The sequence below is a fragment of the Siniperca chuatsi genome, linkage group LG20 (assembly GCF_020085105.1).
Source record: "Siniperca chuatsi isolate FFG_IHB_CAS linkage group LG20, ASM2008510v1, whole genome shotgun sequence".
Lineage (NCBI taxonomy): Eukaryota > Metazoa > Chordata > Actinopteri > Centrarchiformes > Sinipercidae > Siniperca > Siniperca chuatsi.
The window spans coordinates 18,039,064-18,064,510 of NC_058061.1; the positions used below are offsets into that span (position 1 = coordinate 18,039,064).

Genomic DNA, 25,447 nt, shown 5'->3' on the forward strand with positions numbered 1-25,447 from the left:
CTGCTTTACATTTAGATGTTCCAGTTCCAGGGCCCTACTGTACTATGCATGCTGGCTCATTTGTCAGGGTTAGTTTAACCTAATTACAGTCAATAACAGTCAATCAATGCTGTTATTAGTTACACCTGTGCTTTTCCTGCTATGATGAGTTACAATGTCTGCTGTGAAAAAGGCCTATTTCTGGTCATCAGGAGACTCAGCTGCAGGTACAGTATCAGTTTCATATGAATAGGTTAAGATAAATACAGTAGGACCTAACTGGAGCAAGGCCAAAAGCCAGGTTATTCTGTGCTTATGAGGGTAGCCAAAATGTGTGCGTGGGTAGTACACAGGGCTAACTGTGAATGATACAGTTATCCACTGTCCAAACCTGCAGGGGTGGGGCTGCAAAAGGGGAATTAGACAGGCGAGACACTGAATCATGTATTACACATGGGTCCAAGCAGAATTCACACACAGAAACTCTCTGGTAGAAGCTTGGAAGTCAACCTTTATTGATACTGTTAAAAAAAGTCATGTGAACCAACAAGAGAAAATCATATACGTCTTTCATATTTGCTTCAGTACTGCTGTTTATATGTGTAAAAAACACTGATTAACATAATGTATCTCATCTCGATCAGGATGACATTGAGCTCTGACAGCGATAGCTATTGCAGAAGTTCCCCCTCAAACACTGATCTCGCATCAATGCTGCATTTATACTGAAATTCTTTCTTGGGTGTTACAGAGGTGAACCGTATTAGCTACCTTGGAAGTTCAGCAAGTTTGTGCAGTAATAAGTGGAACATCTACCAGCCACATCTGTATCTTCTGATCAGAGCAGAGCGATAAAACAAGGAAATGCACACTGCGGAGTCCAAAGTAATAATACTTTGCATTTCTATCCAAGCTTTCAAATCAAATGTGTGATGATGTGTGTACAGTTTGTAACAAATTAAATACATCAACTCCTCCTATCTCGTAAAGATGGTGTCATTAATAAATCTCAACTGAGGTGATGAGATCTGCTTTGGTTTAAAAAAAACAGGGGGAAGTCAAACCAAGGTGCAGTTTGATGGTGCGGCAAATTACTATGTAATACAATATAATTGTGTTTGGGTTTTGGAAGCCGTAAACAGTTGACAGGAAAGTCTAATTCCTCGTGGTCTTGCCTTGAAGGTAACACAGCTTAACAAACAGATATGTAGCCCTAACAATAAAAAAAATAATCAAATTTGATGCTAGACATTGCTAGCAAAACATCATTGTTTTACTCTAGTTTGTTTATGGTAATTACACCAATGCATCACAATGAATACATGTAGGACCTTCTCATTCAAATTTGTTCTAATTCATTATTGATTCAGTATTGGGATTTCAAATCAAAAGGCATTTTCAGTGACATAAAAAATTCATGTGGATGGTTGGACACATTAGTGAAGCAATGTATGCACCTTTCTTTTAGCTCAGCTTCAAGGCACTGAGACTGATTATGAATGCATGTAGTAACACAACGGTACACGACATACCTGAATGACGTACATCAAAATGAAAATATAAAAAATCAAACAAGAAGAATATTCCAGAAGGCACTGGATGTAAAAGGAATACCAGCATTCTTCAACCTCTTTTCTACACCCCGCTGTTCTTATTGTTCATTTTTTTCCCATTCCCATTTCCCCCTCCAATTTAGCATGTAGTCATTGCCAACATGTACACATCGCTAGCGGCGTCTTTTTGCCTGCTAGCATGGAGCTACGGAGCACATAATGCACAACAAGATTCACACAATTTTGAGGTTTCTTTTCCAGTTTACACAGCATAAAATGTAGCTGGATCACGTTCAGATTCAGATGTTTTACCATGTAGCTGAGGGGTTGAGAACCGCTGGCAAGCCTTGTGTGACTTTGAACTGGCTAGCTGTTGTGTTTCTAAATTCTGCGCACAGTGTCCGTCTTGGTGGTTGGACACCTTGTCGATATTCAAGTACTCTCCTCTATTTCTCTCGGGGAGTAAAATAAATTAGATGCTCTTTGAACTGCCCTGCAGTTGCAATGTGACCGGTGATGATAAAACTGAAGACATAAAACACACATATTGGTATCAAAGTACAGTATCAGGACTGTGTAAAAAAAAAACGTGAGGAGAGACGTTAACCTGATTTCTGGTTTCATGTCTAAATGCTAACAAAAACAAATACATACTGTAGTTGCCCAGCAGTCTATGTGCGCAGATATCAAAAAACAAACGAAACAAAAAATATATATTGCTGTATTCTAAATTCAACTACATGAAAAGGTGGTTAAGGACAAAATCCAAAGCCTCAAAGATATCAACCAATGTAACAATCAAAAACGCATCTCAAACACATATTGTAAAAACATACCTTCCACATAACGTCTGTACACTTCCCTGTCACTGAATGGTACAAAAACTGGACCACAAAATCATGTAACTGTATCATTTCTGTATTAAAGGACTGCAATTAGTTGGATTAGCATGTCGTTGGATAAAAGAAACATCACAAAAAGGTGAAGAAAAAAATCACTTTGGCACTGAGAACATGGTCTAAAATAAACATTTTTAGCGAATCAGATATGTTTGACCTTAGTTACTCAACACCATTAAGAACATGACCACTTGAAATTGCTTTGAAATCCAATTCTCAAAACCTCTGATACACCATCACAGCAATGGAGAAATAAGCCAATCCAAAGTTTAAACTCAGATTTTCACATACAGCCTACTTTTAACCTTAACTCTTGACAACAATGGCCTAACTCAGTAGTTGATAAAGACAACAAAGAAATTTCATCCATTGCAGTTTTCTTCTGTGGACTTCCCGTCCCTACATGCTTTGCTGTCCAGCAACAATCCTCCCTGATCTCACAAACGCCAACACTAAGTAAAATATTTCCCCGAATCACCCCATTCACCCTCTTTATGGGACTGAATGTCAAGTCAAACTTCTTGTCAAAAACATTTTTCTTGCTTATCAGCAAATACTCACACCCTGTAGAAAATGACCTTTTCCAGTTTTGGGGGTGTCCACACTTTGCACATAAACAATGACACAGAGAGCATTAAGGTCGGTAATATTTCAGTTTTCATAATGAGTTTCCCTGGTATTCCTACATTTGTTTCCTCCAGAATGTATCATGCTGGGTGGTAGCATGTTTGAAATGTCTTGAACTGCCATCTTACAGTTTGACTTGACACTCTTTCCCATGCAAGAAGAGGAACACAGAATGACTGGGATTCAAAATACTGCTGATCTTTGGCTAATAGCAGGAGTATCTTTGGCAGCGAGGACCACAACCTTCAAACTGAAAGAACTGGTCTACAGAGCGGTAAGTCTGTGATATCAAAGCGGGTGCGTGGGGGTGAGGTGGGGTTGGGGGGTGGGGTGGGGGGTGGGGGTTGTCTGTGTGATTCAGGGTCGAAGGCTGGGCGGGGGACGCGATGGCGGTGCACAGGGAAGCCCCGGGGGTGTGCGAGATGGTGGCGGTCCTGGGGGTAGCTGGCCTGACGGGGGTGATTTGGCAGGAGGGATGGCGGGGGTGGGAAACGAGGAGGGGGTGCGGGTCACAGGACGGTAGTCCGGTGGCGGGGGCGAGGGTGTGTGGATCGGGGTGCGAGGTGGGGCCTTGGCTGCCGCTGACTCGTCTTTCACTCTTGTGAAGTTGATGCATCGACCCTAAAGAGAAGGAAAGAGACACATAAGATTAAAAAGTTCGAGTTCAAATCTGCAAATGATTTGATTTAGTTTTTAGTGCAGCGTGGCTCTAAGGATGGCAATATCATGACAATAAATATATATATCTATATATATATATAGATATATATATATAAATATTTTTTTGCATAATGTTTATATGCCATTATTTTTTGTATGTACAGTATGTTTAAAAAAAATTCATGTTGAAATAATTTGAGAAAATACTGTTTACAATGGGAAAAACACCAATAAAAAGAGTTTTACAAGCAGTTGCATTAATGTAGAACTGGGTTGGATTCTGAAAAATAAGAGATCTAAAGTAAAAATGTACACACACTCACACTTTCAGGTACAGACACACACAGGTGTCTAATCTGAAGCACATCTGGGCAAAATGACATCGGTCGACCATGGGGTCTTGGTACTGTCACTGCACTTTGTGTGTCTGTGTGTGTGTGTATGGCCAGCCGATGTTCCAGATTACACTTAAATCCCCGCTTTGATGCCCCTGCTCCAAATTATCCCGGTTAGTCCAATGTTCTGTCCCGAGAAATGTGACTCGCTTACCAAAGTTCCCTCATACTCATGATGAGACCACATGGAGTTAAAAAAAGATAGGGGGGGGGGCTTGGGGTTGGGGTTAGTGGCTGGGGCTGGTGTGTGGGTGGGTGTGGGTGGGGCGGTAAAAGGTAGCAATTGAGTTGGAAAATTTTAACAGTGTAACTCTGACTTATCAGACAGTAAAACAAAGAAATTTGTTCCGGCAGAAATGACATTTCACTCCTGAGCTACTCGTAAAATATTACACTAACCACAAGCTTCACCCGAGTTCTCAGAGGTCGCTGTTACCATAGTAACTCGACCTGCTCCATAGTTGCATGTGGTTGGCAGCCAGAGTGGAGTGAAGTAATGTTAATCTGCTAATAACCAGTATCAGTGATTGGAGCCACAGGACCATGGTTTTACAGAGTGGAAAATGAGGGAACGGGGATTGATGTCATTCACGAAGCTGTGTGGAATGAGTACAGCTCATTCCAGCTTTAAAAAAAACCTTACGCACACAAGTGTTGTACCTGTGTTTTTAAGTTTTAATTTGAAAAATGTTTTTACTGAAATGTCTATGGCGAAAAAGCATGAATGTACACAGAGAAAAGACCACTTACAAAGGAGGCAGGGCCACATTTTGGACCTATACTGTTGCTATACAACAATAGTGTAACATTCTTGCAGATAAAGCACTATAGCAAACAATACCAGAAAGAAGAAAATCATAATAAACCTAATTAAAGTGAGGCAATTCTCCAATATCCTACTTTAAACTTTTGCCCTCTGCTCCAGCCAACCACTCTTGTCCTTTTCCATTTAGCCGAACATCTCTTACATCTACCGCAGAGACTCCTCTCTAACACAAACACATAGTCACATGGAGGCAGCATTTGGCACAAAATCAAAACAGTCACAAAAGACTCATTCCATGCCATCTGGTAAATTAGCTGCTGTGAGCAAGAACAAAAAGATGAATAAACAGTATAAAAAGACAAGAATCTAGCAGCGACCACCAGTTTCTGCTCTGTCCCCATTTATCCAGGCTGGCATTCCCAGACATCGATTAAATAAAAGCCTGAATGAGAATCTTCTCAAACTGTTGTTTTCTTGCCCCATAGAAATACCCATGGAGAGGAGATGTGTAGAGATTGCTTTCTTTGGGCAACATACACAAATACTCACTAATGAAGTCTGGTAATCCTCATTCTTATCACACAGTGAGGGAAATGAACAGTAAAATGGTGTGAAGAAAAATGAATGATTGAAAAAATATGCTTAAAGTGCATAAAAGCATCTAAAACTGCAGATTTTTTTCAGAATTTCTGTGGTAAAATATAATATTCTTAAAGAAGAAATTCGACATTTGGGAAATATGCTTATTCACATTTTTTTTGCCGAAAGTTAACAACACCTCTAAAGCTCACGAATGAACAGTTATACCTTGTTTGTTTAACTTGGAAGTGCTGGTAGGCAGGCTAACTGTTTCCCCCTGTTTCCAGTCTTTGTGGTAAGCTAAGCTAACCAGCCGCTGGCAGTGGCTACATATTTAGCGTACAGTTATCAGAGTGGTATTGATCTTCTCATCGAATGAGAAAGCGTATAAGCGTATTTTGTCAAGCTTTCCTTTTAAGTATGTAGGCAAGTAAGTCCCCAGTGTTGCTGTTAGCTTGTTGAAGTTAATTAAAACAAGGTGTAAAGTGCATTTTAATGTGTGTATTGAAAGTTTAAAACCAATTTGATACTGAGAGAGATGTTGTTGTTTTTTTTTAAATCCCAGCTTGGCTTCCTGTACATCGTTCTGTTAGCGCCCAGCTGCGGTTTGAATCTCTGAACATTTTCCTGGATTAAAGAAAGCCACACTCGCTCGTTCTTTCTCGCTGACCTCCTCCACTGTCTACAGTCTTACCAAGGTCATAAAATTGTCCAGGCCTGGCCAAATGTATGTGTGTGTTAGTGTGTATGTGTGTGTGAGACATGGTCGGTGAGTTGGTGGAGACAGCCCTGGCAGTCGTCTGCCTTAGGTATTACCTCATGTCCTTAAGCCAGCTAAATGCTTCCTTGGGGAGGCTTGTGTTTATGTGAACGAGAGAGAGAGAGAGAGAGAGAGAGAGAGAGAGAGTGTTTAGTGTGGACTAGCTCTGCCTCATACTGTACACTCTGACGTCAGTGTAATGGCTGTGGTTTGGTGACACACACTCATATAATGGCTAACTTCTGTCTCAAATGTATATAACGTCATCCTTGTGAGCTTAACTCTGGTCTATCACTGGTGAATTATGTGGTTATGTATGTATACATATATATACAGTATACACACACACACACGCATGATGCATAAAAGCACAAACAAACACACACACACACACACACACACACACACACACACACACACACACACACACACACACACACACACACAGCCACTCTGCTCTATCACACTGTACAAAGCCTATGCTAAGCAAACATGCCGAGGGGTTACTGGGTTCATTGAAAGGAGAAAGGAAAAGTGTGTGTGCGTGTGTTTGTAGTCAGTACAGTGTGTGAACACTACAGGAGAGGAGGTCAGGAATCACTGATAAGAACTGACTACATTACTGTACTGTAAAGGTGTAATGTAAAATGCATAATTTCCTGTGTGAGTGCAGAGCTAACCCACAGGGGGTGTTTAGAACAGCAAATGAGAAAAGGTTTAATGACCTGCATAAATGTTCACACCGTGTATTAGCTGGTGATGGAAAAGAGAATTGGTCATTGTGGTTATTTACTGTACACTTTCTAAAACGGACACTGAGGCTCATGACTACTTTGTGCAGGACCGTAGCCAGGCCGGTGACATTTAGCTGTTGCAAAACGACCAATGAAGAATCCAGACTGAACTCGGCCAACTTGGCTTCATGTAAAGAGTGAGTGTTCCTATTATTTTGAAAGTCTGCCATCTTTGAAGTGTGAGACTTTGCTCTAAAAGGTCTGTTATGGGCGGGACTGTGGCAGGAAATTTAACACCAAATAGCTTTTCAGGTAACACTTAAAGCAAGGAAAGAGGTGTCCAGCGCTTGTCCACTCTTTTCTCTTTGAAATAAAACATTACACTACCTGGAAACGAGTCGGCCCGCTGGCCTGTGAGATGTTTCTGCCGCTTCGTTACAAACCGCAAATGACTTGAGGAGGCGACATCATTTGAGTGGAAAGAGAGACACGATTTCTTCTAGAAAATAAGAATTGCGTCATGCAGAACTTACGTATGCAGCCATCGCTAAAAGCTTCTCTGGGTAAGAGAAATTAGTTGACTACGGAAATCAAATCCAAAATCTTTTTTATCTGACTGCCAGTTTTCTTTGGTAAAGATGTAATCGTAAGCTAATGGTGACTTTTCTTGTCTCAGGGAAAGCTGAAAGCAAATCCTGTCTCTGTACCTGTTTGTGGTGCCAAGAAAACACTCCACTTAAATGTGGAATTCTTGTTAAAAAAGATCATTGGACATTTTCTGCTAATAAGGCATGATTTAACTAGCGCTTGGGACGGCCGGGGCCTTATCAGCGGGAGAGTCAGCTGTGGAGAGGAGGAAGGATAAGAAAGTGGAGGAAACAACTGATGATAAAAGAAAAGGTGGAGAACAGATTGAAGAAAATGAAAAAGGAAAAAGTGAGTTGATGATAAGGAAGAAAAGATGGCCAAAATTACAGTATTATTTGATCATATTGTTACAGAGTAAGAATCTACAGTCATGCTAGCAGCTCTGCGAGGTTGTACTTTACTTTACAACAGTGCTTTGAGCTAAATGCTAAAGTCAGCATGCTAACATGCTCACAATGACAATGATAATATGCTGATGTGTATCAGGTATAATGTTTACCATGTTCACCATCTTATTTTAATGTGTTAGTATGCTACTGCAACATTTGCTAATTAGCACTAAACACACCTCTAGCGTGGCAAAAAACCAAGCAGCCTATGGAGAACTTGGAGTTTATATTCCTCATTTATTATGTACCACTGAGTTACAAAGTACCCGTTAAGACTAGTGTTGTAGTTGGAAATGATAAAGAATAACCAGAACACATTTAAACATTAAAACTGACTTTGCTGAATGTGTCAGAGGGATTTAAAACATCCCTAGAGAGCTTTCTGTACTCAGTGAACTCCCAGCTTCTCTCTCTCCAACTCTGTATCTTTTTGATACAAAGGCTCTGGGCATTAAAACTAAACCATGTGGCTGATCTGAGTAGAACAGAAAATTTTTACCAGCTTAGACACACGAACACATGAGAAAACGCTGCTATCGAGCTATAAGGATGTGTCTGGGTGCGAGCTGCGGTTCTGCTTTCTATTCGTTTTATGGCGTCTAATGTGAAGCAGGTGTGAGAGCGAGGCTGGCTCAATGGGATGGAGATGGGCCAATGGAGGTGTTAGCCAGCACAGAAACACCAGGAGTGAATGAGATGGAGAGACAGATGGAAGAAAGGAGGATGGGATGAGTAATGGATACAGATGACTGTAGACATATTAGAAGACATTTAAAACTGAGCCAGTTTGTAACGTAATGTTGGGGTTCTCAGGCTTTTTTGTCCCTCTGAGATAAATATTCTCACCCAAGGATGGATTATCACACACTTGAATATATATCTGAAAATATTCTTCTGATATTGGATTCATCATAAATGTGTGCAAAAAATTGACTGTTAGCTAAACCCCTCAGCTAAACAGCAATTGTCCAATCATAGCCTAGCAACTGTAACTACTGAAGGCACTGCAGGCTTATCAAGCTTTGGATTTCTCCACCTGTTGAAGCGGTGTGGATGGGGAAGTAGTAAGAGCAATAATCATTGACAATGTGTTTGTCTGGCTAACTAGCCTAGCAGCTAAAGTAGTAACCCAACACACTGTTACTAAAGGCCAAGGAGCATTATTTTGTGGGGTTACAGGTTACGTAAAAAAAACAAAAAACCTTCAAGATAGCACAAGAAGCTGGTCCCCGATGCTACTACAGTGTCAGCTGGACACATCACAAAGTCAGCCGGAGATGGCATTTTAGCCAGCAAAATCACTGTTTGGCGGCTAGAAATGATAAGCCTGCTTTGGTCTGCCTCTGTGTGAAATCATTGCTTGAAAAATTAGTAGATCTGCCACCGTTATCATTGTTCCTTCTAGGAAAAATATGGGAAAAACATGATAGATGTATGAAGATGGAAAGGAAGGGTTAAAGAAAGGAAGGGAAACGAAAAAAGAGGGCAATACAGATGTGGGTCACCACAGGTATAAAACTCTACAGGAGGGAGGAACTGGAGACAAGCGAATATGGAACAGGGGAAGTGACTGTGAGTGGGTAAAAGTATTTGATGAAATTAAATATTTCCATGGTGCACTGCGGAGGTACTCACATGATCCCCGGGCTGGGGTCTCATCAGGGAGACCTGATCGTACCCGCGGCGAAACAGAGCCCAGATAGCATCCAGTTTACCCTGAACAGGACAGATGAGAGGAAGAAGTTAAACAGCTGGACACCAAACTCTTCCACACTGCAATCCTTAGCTTAATAAAATTCTATTAATACTTATTCTACTGTATCAGCGAACATTTCATCTGTGGTCCTCAGCCGTATTCCTTCAAAGCCAAGAGTCTGCAGGTTTTAATCCCAGGCAAACACTACGGCAGCTGATTCTACTGATTAGTTCCTTCCTCTCTGGTTGAAGCTGTGCTGATTAGTCAATTGGTCATATTTTTGGTTCATGTCTGATTAACTGAAGAACTTTATATCCCTGTGAATCAATTTCTCTGCTGCCACAAATAAAGCAGTTAGTGTTCTTTTTCACAAATACAACAATCTGCCAGGGAAAAAAGGACAGTTCGGCAAAAAGAGCAGCAGTTTACACAGGAAAGAAATGATGATCTCAACAATAACAGCTATAGTAATCCAGGGTAAATGAGACCTTTATTGAAGAAAATACTGAAACTCATTTAACTTTTGACAGAGCTGCTAGACACAAGTGTTGAGCCTAAATCTGGTGTTAAATAGATTAAGAGGGGAATTCTACTTCCTTATATAAAGTGTAAGATGCTGCTGTCATGATGCATTTGATTGGACCAAAAAAGTGCAGACTCCTAAGCCTCAATGGCACGTACTTCAGAGGAAAGAAGTCAATATCTTAAACAATAAAAGTAGTGTATAGAAATAAAGAACTGCATAGGGATCAACTACAACACAACACACAGTGACTATTCAGTGTATAAATCCACCTTTTCCCTACACTGACTGTGATGTATCAAACGTTTCACTATGAATCACTGCAGTGCTGTTTGTAGGCCTGTGTCATGTTCAAAATACTGCCTTTAAAGTAGCAGTGTCTACAGATAACAGTAAGTGCTGCAACTGTATGAAAGGCCAGTGTTGCTACACAGAGCTGTACTGTAGTGTACGATTAACGTACAAATAGCACTGACGCCAAGTCTAATAATGTCTCTCTGTCTGGAGAATATGTTATATCACTTTGTGTGTACATTGATAGTTGGGGAATTTTGTGCTTATGCAACTAATTATACATAAACATGGCCAGAATAGGCTTTATTCCTCCCTGCTGTCTTGTGAAAACTTTGCAACTCCACTCGTGGTGCTTTTCATGTTTTAACTTCAGTTGAAGGAGTTCAGGCTTCTCTGTGGGTTGAGAAAATTCTGCCACCCTCAGTTATTTGAAACTCACTGGGCAAGAACTCAAAAACGCACAGCGGTCAATCTGTAAACAAGGCGGATTTTGTAGTATCCTGAAAAGCTGCCATTTTGTTACAGGACAGCAAGATGTATACTTCTGCTTTCTTCCGTAGCTTCTCTGCATAAATACGATTTTGGTGCCCCACTGTCTGTTGGTCCTGAGGAGAAACTGAGTCTGTGTTTACCCGGATGGGCGTGTACCACTTCCGGCTCTGAGGCGCATTCTTGTTGTGAGCTTTCTTAGGTTTGGGCTCGAAGGGCTCGTACTCCTGCTCCGGCATTTTCACCACAGCGTTCTTTGGCTTCTCCAGCTTAGCCCCCTCCTCGGTCGAACCCTTCCCTCCCCAACGCACCTGCACACAGCAGACAATACATGAATATACAACAAAATAGAAGCAGTGAATGTAATGTAAAATGGTCCAATTTCCCTCAGTTTTTTGGGTTGTAGATTTAATTAGTTTTTTTAATTTGTTAGCATTATGCATGTGTTTTTGTCATCTTGTCACCTCCATCCTCTTAATCCCTCCGATTCCTCTTCCTCCGTAATATGAGGCATCCACAGTGGGCCACTTCTTCTTGGGCAGGCCGTCTTCATCATCTGACTCCTAAAGCACAAATAATTACACAAAAACTGACTTTACATACTTTCTAACAAACAGATTCAGAGGCTGTAAGTAAGTGTCACGCTTTGGTAAATACTTACTGAGCTGAGATCTGTACATAAACAGGAATTATCCATTACTAGCCTTTATAACCTTTGATGTGTGTATGTACTACTGATAATTATTAAAAGAAAGAGATGGATTTATGAGTTTCTACACCCATTCTTTTCAATACTCTAGGTTATTTTTGCAATATTGATGGTATTTATGGAACTTCTAGTCAATTTCTGTAGAAGTACACAGACTCAAATCAATCAACTGTACTACATTTGTATTTTATTTATTGAGATTATTGTGTTTAGTTCATTGTGATTATACTATACGTATCAGACACACATTCTCCTTCAGACTTGGTGGGTAAACGTGTGTGTGTGTGTTTTGACTCACAGGCTCAGGAGGAGGTGGAGGAGGTGGTTCTTTGATCACCTGTGGAAGAATAAAAGAGATGACACTGTTTAGCTTTTCACAAACACATGAATCACATCAGCACTACACGTCTCAGAGAACCTCTCAAGGGTTTTTATGTTTGGAGGTTAGACAAACCCCCTTTGAACTCTAATTAACTATTTTAAGTGTTGCTTTTTAAAATCACCCACTTCCTGAATATAGCTTAAGTTTCTTACCACAGTGCAGCAGAGAGGCCAGAACCACCACATGAAGAGCAGGGCCAGCAGGAGGAACAACACCAGCAGGGTGATCAGGAGAATGGTGCCATCGAACTGGAGAGTAGACACACGTGACACAAGTACATTACTATCACACGCACAGTACTACTGTACCAAGCACTCACTTCCTCCACCCACATTTACCCAACTGGATAGAGATTTAAACTACAAATGTATGGAAAACACATTCCTACACTGTTTTCCCCTAAGTAGTGGTAGAAGGAAGAGGAGAAATTGTAGAGTTGCAGTAGTATTAGAAACAGGACATGCTGTACAGTGATAATACTAGTAGCAATAATGGTAATAGAAGTAGCGATAGAAGTATAATCATACTTGAAGTGGTATGATGGATTTTAAGGAAGCTAAGAGAATGATGATTTTCTTTCTTTGTCAGTTCTGTCACTGTAAATGTTCATGTTTTTGTTTTTCTCGATGACAGTGGTTCGTGTAACTTGTGTGATCCCCCAATGAATCCATCAGTTACTTTGCTCACTTTAAGCCAGGCAGGCGTCCGTGAGCCAAACATGGTTCCCATTACAGACCACAGATGAGGATAATATGTGGGTACACTTTCCCCTATCTATCTTGTGGCAAATGACATGGGGGATTTATCTGAAATCAGCAGTGGGGTCCTTCGTCACTGGAACCAAATGACTATTTCTCCCAAATTTCCCAATCAGCATGTTTTCTATAACTTTCAACAGCTGGCAGGCAGAATTTGTGAAGTAATAGTTTGGCAAACAATGACATAAATTCCAACGGTGACCACATCTGCGTCACAATTTTGCATACAATGTGTGTGTTTTTCCATGCTATATGGGCATATTTTGTGGACTAACTACAAAGGCTAAAACTGCTCGAAGTGGCAGATTTGGGGAGAGGTTGCAGGGGTTTGTTGGGTTTGTTTTCATTCTTGATTTATCCCTAGACTTTAGCTTGTTGTTGTTTATTGCACCAGGCGTACCCATCTCAAGTTAGCAACTTAAGCCATGTGTGACTACAGCCTATATGGTTTAGTTTAGTGGCAAGAAGCAGCTAATTGCAATGGTATGTCTAATTGAGCTCTGTATATCATGAACCACAACTCAGCCTTTTAAATTCACAGTATTTTCATGGATATGATGTGACATGGACTGAGGGTGAGCAACTTCAAAGAGGATGTTTTGTTTTTGGTTGGGTAGGAATCTGCTGTGGCTCCGGTCCATATGTTCCAACATACATGTTTTATTTTATTAAACTGCTTTAAATTGTCTTAAATTGCATCTTGTTTAATCTTAGTTGTCAGGGAATTTAGCTCTACCCCGCTTCATACTGACACAGTAATATACATTCACACACCTGGGAGCTACAAGAGTAACCAAGTATCGCCAATGAGCAGCTCCAACTGAGGGGTAAATGCACTTACAGGATGCTTCTCTTCCACTTTCACAGCCAAAATGTTGAGACTGAACCGGCAGCCTCACGGTCATGAACCTGTTTCTCTAACCTCTTGTGTCCTGCCACCCCGGGGGGTTCAGAGGGTCTTTTTGGGTGGGTTGCTACTACAAACCCCTGTGGTTTGGCTCCCGAAAAAAAGGGGAAAATAACAAAATTGAAAAAGGGCAGATGAAAGAGATAAAGGGGAAGGGTAAGGAAACTCACTGCAGAGAACAAAACAACAGACTTCTAGTAAAAGAGATGAGGTTGGAGAGGACAGAAGAAGCAGAAGGAAGAAGAGTGGAAACCACATGCAATACAAAAATAAATTAAAATAACAATTTATTATATTACAAAACATACAAAATCTCAAGAGAAAATCTATAATTATATTTTTTAAGTCGAGAAGCTTCAAAATATTTTTCATCACCAGTTGGGAGGAAACAACACTAGTATAGACAATAATTTATTATAATCTACTCTGGTGCAAAGAAGTTCCATTTTAATTCGTTTTTAATGTTTTTACTGCATGTTTTTTTGCATTATTGCACTTTAATGCATCTCCAAGAGGAACTGTAGAGAAAAATTGCCTTTATCTCTTTTAGCCCTCAGACATTTTTGAGAATATTTGTAAAAGGTCGCACTTTATTTTACGGTACAATAATAAGACGTAATAAGACGTACTTTGTATCAAATTAGACCAAAACTAAAAATAATATGTTCTTTATTAGACAGCAAACAAACACAGTTATACTCTAATTAGACACCATACACTAAATTATGCTGTAATTAGAAACCGCATATATTGCCGTATTAGACCCAAAATATACTCTACTTATATACTATTATACCAAATTATACTCTAATTAGAAGCCAAATAGGAGATCAAAATGCACAGTTAGACACCATTTTACAAGATCGTAGTCTAATTAAATCAAATACAATACCACATCAGATCCAAAATATGCTAGACGCCATTCTATCCTTACTGCCAAATTATGCTATATTAGACACCAAATTTAATGCTGCCAACATGGGCCTATGATAGCTTAATTAGACAACACAGGCTGTAATTAGACGAATTTAATGCCATATTATATCGGACTTAGCCTTTATAATGGTCAGACAAAACACAGAGAGCTCAGAGGACAAGACATTTATTTGGCCTTTATTTAACACAGTTTCACTTTCTTACAGGGTCATTTTTTGCTCATTAGAAGAAAACCGTACTGTAAACTAAAGTTAAACCACATCGGGTCACATCTGGTCACTACTTCACACGTCCCTCGTAGCCTGGATGTTCTCCGGAGTCCCACGGAGTTTGTAGGTAGTAATACATAGTAATACAAGCTTCCTCAATGGACGCTCTACTCCCATACCAGTTAAGACATTAGACCATTTAATGCCGTGTCACTATCTAACCCCAGTAACATTATGGAAGCTGCTAGAACATTGCATTTTTATTTCCCAATGTTAGATCTTATTAGACTTTCTTAGAGGCTAATATGCGACACATTACAACAGAACTGTAAATTAAAGTGAAATCATATCTAACCCTAACCACACATTAAAGCAATATTGGTGTAACGACAGGTCGCCGTTATTAGATCCCTGGTAACAGTAGCCTAAATAGTATTACTAGACGAACATGGATAGCCTAATTTATGCACAAATTTGCATATTAGTACACGGGTTAAATCAACACACGTGGTATTTTAACAAATGCACTCATTAATTGTGTATTGCAGTTTGCTTAAGTCTGGTGCTTCACAGCGGGGACGCTGGGCTGTTCCACCTCGTCGTTCGCCTGTGAACGAGCAAATAATGTGCATTGATTTATGACTCTATAGTAGAAAAATATTTGTTAATTGAGGAGTATAATGTAAGACTAGTAGGCGATTTAAAGGGGGATGATGGGGGATACCATCCCCCTTGTTAGCAAAATGACCAAAATTTGTCCCCCCGGAAAATATGAGACATAGGCTACTGGTTTTGGTTCCCTGTGGAAAGATTGAACATGTGGGAGTCTGTCCATTCTTTTTAGAGCACGCCATGTGAAATTATTTCTCCGACTTGTCTCATCTCTACTCTCCCTGTGTGTGTGTACCTCACTCACTGACTCGACTCTCAGGCCGCTAAACCAGTGCCATAAAGGCTAGAAAAGCTGCAGCGGTTAAAATAGAAACGCTCCATCAAAATTTGATAATTCTCCACAATTTATCGATTTTCTTTACAGCAGAAGGGGGGTGGGGGGGTGGGTCGGTGAGGGGAGTGCGGCAGCAGCATGACAGAGGCTGGGTCAGAAATGAACACAGCTTGGACCAAAAGTGCCCTTGAATACTTTTTACTGTTCTTGTTATTTTTTCAAATATATCAAATCTTTGTGCAGCTACTTGAGAGTTAATTTTACAATATAATGTAATAATTATATATTATGCCCCTAAAGATCAGTTAAAACGGGGGGAAAGGCGCTACCACTGGGCCATCCCCCCATTAAAAATTAACAAATCGCCTACTGTGTATGACTCATGCTAAGCTAATTGTAAACAAACTTACCTCCGTCTGTTCTCCGTCTCCCAGCGTATTGGGGCAAAAGAATTCCCCGGGGGCTCGCACACCGACTATTAGTTCCAAGAGGGTAACAACAAGCGGGAAGTGGGTAGAGGGGAGTTTACACACCCACATATAAACTTAATAAATATCATATATAATAAATAAATACAGTCATACATACAGTACAACCGAACTCCCCTCTACCCACTTCCCGCTTGTTGTTACCCTCCCAGAACTATTAATAGGTGTGTGGCTATTATAAAGGCTATGTCCGACATGATTAAATTCGTCTACATTACAGCCTGTGTTGTCTAATTAAGCCCGTGTTGACAATATTAAATGTGGTGTCTAATAAAGCATAAATTGGTAGTAAGGGTAGAATAGAGTCTAACTGTACCATATTTTGGATCTGATGTGGTATTGTATTTGATTTAATTAGTCTATGATCTTGTAAAATGGTGTCTAATTGTGTATTAGGATCTCCTATTTGGTTTCTAATTAGAGTATAATTTGGTATAATAAGTATATTATATTTTGGGTCTAATACGGCATTATATGCGGTTTCTAATTACAGCATAATTTAGGTGTATGGTGACCCTAATTAGGGTATAACTGTGTTTGCTGTCTGATAAAGTACATATTATTTCTAGTTTCGGTCTAATTTGATACAAAGTACGTCTTATTAGCGTACCGTAAAATAAAGTGCGACCTTGTAAAATTACCAGAGTTTTGATTTACATTTATATGATTCTACTGAACCACACATTGAATGATGAGTAATCTGCAGTGCTAATGCAGGTTAAATACATGAACAATTACTTACACACTCTGTGGTGGTGATGTGAACGTTGCTGCTGATGAAGGACAGACCGTCATTCATGCTCACTTGGAGATAAATCACCCTGAAACAAAACAACACACACAGGACAAGTAAGTTCTGTATATTAAGTCTAACATTTTGGTCCACAACAAGCATGTTTGGAGCAGTTTATTTAATTTGAAGCATTTCCTCCTTAGGCCCAGTTTGTTTGGCCAGAATGATGTCATTTGAACTTGGGTTCACACCAAATAACGTCACCGAACCGCCTGCAAACTGTGAGGTGGTTTGTTAGAAGTGAGAAAGTATGAACCAACAGGAAACAACCACAAAACACAAGGGAGTATGAGTTGAAGGGTATTTTCAAGTCAACAAAGTGATGTCTAGACTCATATTCAGCAATTTCTTCTAAGGTTACAAAAACTGAAATCAGATTAGTTTTGACTCTTTGCTGTAGCCAAAATCTCTAACCTGGTAGGAGAACACGTTACCAACTACGTCCAATAAACGAGCTGCTTGGTGAGTCGAGTAACTTTTGTTTACAAGCCCTGTTTTACTTGTAATTGAGCAATTTGAACCCAAATGAACCGAATGCAAAAGTTTTCCACTGTGGTTAAAAAACAGAGAAAAAAAAAACAAACTGTAGGTGTGATTGTGTGACCCACTGAGCCACACAGCAGGAACGCAGGCCAAGGTGGGATAGACAAACTTGAAGAAATGGAAATGGAAAAAAACAACCTGTTAGTTCAGATTTTGTTTTTTATGGTTCTGGGCAAGTTGTGTATTTTTCCAAGACATGACACCATACTAATTACACTCTCAGGAATGAGAACAATCTCTGCCACCCGTGCTCTTTAAATATGGTCTATGATCTCTACTTGGCGCTACAAAATAATTTCCTTTATAGAATGTAAAGAACAACAAAGTAAAACTTCTTTCCTCCCTTCTCTCTTTGTCAAAACATGCTTCTGCACATCCTCCAGTCCAAACCTCATCCATGTCAAAACTCCTCTGAGGATCGTCTAGTCTCCTAAGATTTTTGGAACTGCGAGAGTCTTTCTTGATGGTCCCTTCCTCATCCAAGTCGGGAAAAACAATTCTGAGAATTTCATATGACCTCCAGTGGCCTTTTTGGAGCTGGTTATGGTTCAGAGCTTTAAAACATGTGGATGAAAGGCATGTATTTTAGCCCCCCCCCCAGTTCTTATTTGGTAGACGACCAGGTGGATGTGAATGAGGTCTGGCAGATGGAAAACAGGCCATTTGACCGATAACCCTGGCTTTACTCTGACTCAGAGAGCTGTCTGTCTGGTTTTAAAAAAGGAGGGTGAAGGGAGAGAAGAGCTGGGTTGTTAGTGGGTGAAGTCCATGATTAACAGCATACGTACCCTGCTGACAACAAACAGATGGGCACTAAGGGATTGAAATTGCAAAACAGTCTAAACAGCTAAAGAAGAGGCAGTTTGAAAAACATCCCTCAGATTTAAGTTAGGCAAATAAAACTTATGTGCTAATATTTGACAACTATGAACAGAGTTTGGTATAAATGGCATAAATAAAATAACAGTGAAATAGCATCGGAAGTATTTCGTGTTGACTTTTAGTTTCTTTAATACCAATGCAACATTATTTGAAAACCACAGTGGACCTAAATATTGTTGTAGAACAGGTTGATCTGTTCATGGCTGCAGTTTAAAGCATGAGGCTGACATTATTCTTTATTTTTCTTTTTTGAAATCCTATGAAAAGACCATAACCAACAATGTGTTAATCTGTCTCCCGAAACTTTCCGACCTTCCTACCCTGTTTGTGGCCCTTAGCCCCAAGAACATTTGGTCCTACCAAAGACATGATTATTTAAAATCAGGTCACAAATGTATAGTTTTGTTTTTAGTGATTTCCTAAAACAGCTGGGCACTGTAGTTTTTAGCAAATGTTACTCAAACAGGAGTACCTATAGCATTTGTTGGTGACTATTTTCAGTGGCGGATTAATACAGATTTGGTTATCTAGTGAGATGGCAGGTGAATGTAGGATTGAGATGTTCATTATAATGAAGGAACATGCACAAAAGTTCAGAAGTGTTTCATTAGTTTTGGACAACAGTGGAGCTTTGTCATAATATGTTATGTCAGGCTTTGGGTACATTGGCAGTACTTATTAGTAGGAACAATTCATTGTTGGTTTTGGTGATTATAAAACTATAAAATATTGCCAGCCTGGATATTTCTGTCAGAAGAAAGCCCAGAATCCTGGAACATCACGGAAACGTACTGTAAGTTTTCTCCAATGGCCTGTACAGTCTATGGGACAAATGACAGATATGATACTAAAAAACTGTACAGGAAAGTTGTGATGCTGCTGAGTCAACCAAACACCCTGTTGACTTAATTTCTCAAAGAATTCAGCATGTTCTGAAAACAATAATCTAGTCTGGGTGCAGCTCATGAAGGAGCCATTGAACTTGATTAGTTTTATTTTTATTGATGATTAAAAGAAGAGAGAGGAGACAGAAAGGGTGATACTAAGAGGGAAAAACTGCTAAGAAGAAACGAAAGAGCCGGAGAAAACTGACCACTGTAAATTTGAGGATGTGGAGGAAGCAACATAGCGGGAAGGAAATGTTGGTTGTAGAGCACCGTGTCTGACAGCTGTTAAACAAGGAAATAAAACAGGCAGGGCAGGTGGTCCAAGCATGAACACACATTCACACTCGAATGGGACGTAGCAGACACTACACTGGAGTTCATATTAGGTGGTAAAAGAAAAACCTACTTTAAAACACTTAAACAGGTAGCATTACATAGCCTGCATTCCTATTTACTTTTCTTCTTCCTTTGTATAGCTGGCCAAAGTGTTATTAATATTAACACTACAATTACTATTCTACTATTAAAGATAAATAAATAAAATACAAATTTCTAGGTGGTATTTGCATTGTGCCCCCCCTCTCAAAACCTAACATGGCAGCAGCGGATGGCTGCCCACCATTGAGTCTGGTTCTGTCCAAGGTTTCTGCCTCTTAAAGGAAGTTTTTCCTTGCCACTGTCGCCAAATGCTTGCTCATGGTGGGATTTGTTGGGTCTCTGTAATTAATATTATAAAGAGTACGGTCTAGACCTGCTCTATAGGAAAAGCGCAATGAGATAACTGCTGTTATGAATTGGCGCTATATAAATAAAATTGAATTGAATTCAAACATAGACGACATGATGTCAGAGATATTTCCATCTGGCAATCTAAAACATCAATAGCAAATCCCAGACTTTGGCATCAGTCCCTGAAAAAAGAGCACAGGTTCTTCCTATACAATAGTAGCTGCCATTTGTACCCACGTTCAACAATTATACAAAAACAAATCACTTGCAAAAGAGGCAGAGAGACCGATTTCTATAGCTGAACTATCAGAAAATAGACCAGAATGCAATGCAGCCATTTTGTTTGACTAAAGTGACTACAAAATTGTCAAATTTGCTACCAAAGGAAAATAAATGTTATGATATGAACAACTGCTAATCAGTCAAAAACCATCTTGGTTATTCTTTAAACATTCTCTGAAGGTTTTTCCACCCTGCAGAGACTCACGCTGCATACAAACACATGGCCAGACACTTGAAAGACCAGGCTAGCTGCTACATGGCTTTGATCAGCCAAAATCAGACAAGGAGACTGTTGAAAGAGAGTGGAAGACTGACAGGAGATGAAAGTGGGAGTTTCTGTGTGACAGAGACAAATAAAAGACAGATACAGAGAGAAAAGTGAACAGACGGGCAGACAGAGGAGTTGGGGGGCTGGAAAACAACCAGCAAGACAAAGCAGTTGGTGAAAAGAGCCACCGTGGCACCAAAAGTGAAGGCAGAGGTGGAGAGAAAGGCGAGGGGGAGGGGGAAAAAGATAAGTGTGGGATTGTAGTGTTGCAGGGATGGGATAGAAGGTTTAAGAGAAAAAATATACAAAGGCAGAAGTGAATTGGCTTAATGGGAAGTTTAAGGGAGGCAAAGGCACACAATGTACCCTCAGTTCTATGACCCTTCTACAAAGGTATCGATTAAAGCTTCAGAGTTCAAGTCGTCAGGTTGTTTAAATCTTTCCCCACTGCATTTTAATCAAATCATCAAATTCTCTCTCTTTCCACTCCACTGCCAGTGCAAATATTAATTATAAATTGGATTTATATCTTCTTTGGGAGAATAAAATGAAGAAATTGGTATTGTAATTATAGAGGTATGCTATCACCAGCACAAACACCATTAAAGGTCAAGACAGTGTGTGAAAAGAGAGTCTAATATTGTCTGACAGTCCTCCCCTCTTTGTGTCTCCGTGCACTTAAAAGTCTTTAACCACCATCCACTGAACCTTCTCTTCTGTGGCCTGTTGTACTTTTCTCCCCATAAAGACGTAGGTTAGAGAGGTTTGTGGATTGTTGATGTTGGAACATGATTGGGCTTTAAAAAGAGAATATGGCCAGCTGATACAGAGCAACTCTTGGTTACACCAGAAAATTGTGTGACTGTCATGTGGTGAAAGTTTGAGTTAGACAACCTCAGTTGTCTTAGTTTTCACACCCAACCGCCTTCCTCTTTTCCTTGTGAGTGATTGAATTACTTTAATGCACATGTCAATAGATCTGATCCTGAACTAACAAATACAATCCACTATAATCACATCAGTCTGAAGCCAGCAGTATACTACAACTGAGGTCAAAATTTGTGTTTTCTCGCAGGCAAAATGGCAGGTTGTCAAACAAAGAAGCACTGCATTGGGTTTTGATCAGAACGGAAATTATCGTACAGCTTATTGAGTGTCAACAATACAAGGACCTGATTTGAGTCTCCCCTGGAATCAGGCTCTTAAATGCACAAGGATTCTCCAGAATCATGCAAAGAAAAGGTACCAAGATGACACTAAAGTACAGGTACTTGGCACAGTTAGTCCCAATGTACCTGTACATGGTACATTGGGACATTGTGTTGTATTTAACAGTAGTTTGAAAGCCTTTAAAGCTGCTGTAACAAGCTTTAAATACAACATTGACATGCTATCACCTTATAAAGAGATCTGGAGCAACAATTAGCATTAATTTAGAGTTCATGCAAATGTAAGTCTAATATTCTCTCCCTTTTAGCTCTGTTTTGGTTTCCACCAACTCCTCAGGGAAATATCTGGCTCTTTAGCTGCTACATGCTCCACTATGTTCACCAGATAGACGCTAACTTTGTCTACTGTTTGGTGCTGGGCAGGTAGCACACAGTGTGTCTTTAGATCTTTTTCGCAGAAATGAGACTGAACCAAAACAGCACAAGCTGTGGGCTGTAAAACCAAAACAATTAGCTGAAAGGCACAAAAATGCTTCGTAGAGCTGAGGAGACTGGCTGATAATTCTCTGTGGGTTTGTCACTACAAGCTACCCCTTTCACATTAAATGTAGTAATTTGTTCCATTACTAATATAAAATATTGATTAGTGCAGCTTTAAGAACAAATGTATGCTGAACTGCTGGTCCACTTTTGCTCCACTGCTCTAAGACAAAGGAATCAATGAAAAGTAAGAAAACAAAACAGAACATCAGCTCTCTTTTTTGTTATCAGAATTCAAAACCAATGATTAAGCAAGTCATGGGCTGAGTTACTTTAAATTTTTAAATTTCTAGTCCTAACTAACTACTGTCTATGTAGGTCAAACAGCAATTGTCTCCAGTTGTTTTCACTGCTCTGTTCTAATTCAGGACAGAAGCAGGTCCAGTGCATGAAGGGTTTACCACTGCATGTGTTGGCACGGCTACAGAGCCCCTTATATTTTGCTAAGCTCTATTGGGATTTAGAAAAGAGGAATGAGGCCATGGATAGGGATCGTAAAAAGAGTTAATGTATGGCAGGCGTTTTTATGGTATGTGCCCATACACACATGTATGCATACATGTGTTTTTCTGTGTTTGAGGCAAAGAAGGTGATATAAGATGCACGTGGACGCCTCTTAGTGTGAAATATAAGCACTTCCCCTTGAGACAGTTGAAAGAGGATCTCTGAGAACAAATGAAATCATAAAGTCATAAAAAAGAGACACTTACTTCCCAACTTCATCGATGACAGGAGCTGGACACAGTAAGAATGTGTTTTCTACCCCTGCTGGCTTTTCATCTAGTGGCAAAGACAACATTTTGATAAATGTACATTCCTCCAAAGAGAGTCTACAGTCTGAACTATTTAGCTGTGCATTTTTGTTTCTTCTATAGACATAGAAGACAAACACTATACACATATTTTTGAACTGATGTTGTCAAAAGTTGATATTTTTTAATTTATTTTAATTTGACCATTTCCCTTCCATAAAATTAGATGGATAGATGTGGGGAATACACAGTCCATACACTGACAAAAAGACTGAAAATGACCCAAACAGAGTGACTGATTTAAACCTTGTTAAAGACAAATTGGGTTTACAAGAAAAGATAGAAACAAGCAGAGTGTAGGCGTACTTACTGACTGTAGTCGTGTCGTTGATTTTGAAGCTGCAGAGCACCTGGTTGATGTTCCTGGCATGGAGAAAACCGTTTCCTCTCACCACCACTTGGAAAGACTCTGGTTACACAACACACATTGACATTTTTACATTTTAGACACTCTTTGCCAAGCAAAATGACATTTTATACTGTATGTATTGTACATGTGGCTCATTTTCATGTTTCAAGACTGCACAGTTACATTTCACACCCCGCATGGTTAGAAGGGCAGTATTTAAACTCTGAATTGCTTCCTCCATTAATTCAGTTTATTTGTCTGTGTGAGGACAATAACATTTGAACTGTGTCATCAAAATAAAACTTTACCAACACACCTGGAAATGTGGGCCTCAGTCCTCAAATCTAAGAACTGTAGTGTGGTTCACGTGAAAATATTACAAATAAAACTCATTCAGCTATTTCTTCATGACCAGCTACAATATTTCATTCATTTATTATTTTTGTATATGTTTATTTACATTACTGTATATGGGTATTTACTGTTTGTATATGTGTATATATGTGCATATATTTTTCTTCCCCATTTTCAATTTATCATCTGAGTTATTGTCACGTATATAACATACTGTATAATATCATTCACACAAAATGACCAAGAGACACAAAGATACCTACAATCATGCTGAGCGAGTTACAGTCAAAGAAAAACACATTAGTTTTGGGCCAAATCTCTAATCTGGCAGGGTGAAAGGTTGTCAAAATGATGAACAGGCAAACTAGTTAGTTGTGTGACTTTAATTTATGAGCCCTAATTTGCTGGTAATTGGGCAGAGGGAATCTGAATAAACAAAATACAATGTCAGCTTTTCCACCCCACAACTACTGAGCCACTCAGCATATGACTAAGTTATAATTGTTGGACATTAACTTAAATAGTTGCTATGTTGCCTGTAACACAGGGAAAATACAGTATAAATACAGTATAAATGTATGAAGATGAGAATGAACCTGCAGGACTGAACTGAATAGTAAACTGCAGCAGAAGACCAGCAACTACTATTCAGTTTCAAGTGAAATACTTTTCCTCTTCAATAGTGAAAATAATTCACTGCTTAATAAAAGACAATAGCAGATGTGAGAAGCAGTAAAAGTCCCTCTGCTTTTGCCAGAAGTGTTTAATCAACCCCTAGTTTTATCTGTTCATTTGTTCCCTTTTAATGTCCATTTAATGTTGCTTTAACTGTCATAATCTTTCTCTTGGCAGGACTCTAAAGGATGTTGTCTACTTTACATTTCAGCTGTAGCCAATCTCACCACTGCCACGCTCTCACGGTCAATCCTTTTAATGAGACCCTATAATATTATTCCCACTGCGGTACCCTGTCCCAATAGATTTCCTGTAAGTGACCTGGATGCCCATATCTGGTCATTTTTCTGCCTGGGATTGTCATTACTGAAATGAGAGAAGGGAAGACATGGTACCCAGTAATGAAATTAACACAGTTGAAGAAATGATGGGAGGCTGGCACCAGTGTGGATGACTCAGGAGAGACCCATTTCAGTTTGTGTGTGAGTGTGTGCGAGTGAGTGTTTTTAGCTCCCCACCTCCTGCACACACACTGGAAGGCTCAGCTGCCAAAATCTCAATGCAGGATTTCTTGATAATCTGGAAGGCAAACGAGGAGATAAGACAGCAATAATTTTTTCTACACTTCTACTGATGCTGGCCTGTTTGTAACAGGCAGGTTTGTCAAATTTTACTGTTGAAATGGAAGTCGAGAGCTCAATAAAAAATGTTCCAGGGCTCTCTAATAATTAAGTAATTTCCTTAATCATACTGTATCCTTGTGCATGTCACTTTTGAAAACTTTCCTCTTCTTGCAATGCTTATTTGGAATACTATGCTCACATCAGTCAAGATACCA

At 39.6% G+C, this 25,447-nt stretch overlaps 1 protein-coding gene across 1 annotated transcript in view; it reads right to left on the reverse strand.

Annotated features, from left to right (window-relative positions):
* Positions 1–472: 472 nt before the first annotated feature.
* Positions 473–25,447, reverse strand: part of antxr1c (ANTXR cell adhesion molecule 1c) — a 41,331-nt gene continuing 16,356 nt past the window's right edge. The window contains exons 9-18 of the mRNA XM_044178752.1: positions 25,128–25,188; positions 23,542–23,640; positions 23,130–23,199; positions 17,069–17,147; positions 12,235–12,330; positions 11,999–12,037; positions 11,456–11,554; positions 11,135–11,302; positions 9,625–9,705; positions 473–3,679 (exon numbers count right to left, since the gene is read on the reverse strand). Coding sequence (XP_044034687.1) covers positions 3,416–3,679; positions 9,625–9,705; positions 11,135–11,302; positions 11,456–11,554; positions 11,999–12,037; positions 12,235–12,330; positions 17,069–17,147; positions 23,130–23,199; positions 23,542–23,640; positions 25,128–25,188 — 1,056 coding nt within the window. The 3' untranslated portion in view covers positions 473–3,415. The remainder of the gene's footprint in view (positions 3,680–9,624; positions 9,706–11,134; positions 11,303–11,455; positions 11,555–11,998; positions 12,038–12,234; positions 12,331–17,068; positions 17,148–23,129; positions 23,200–23,541; positions 23,641–25,127; positions 25,189–25,447) is intronic.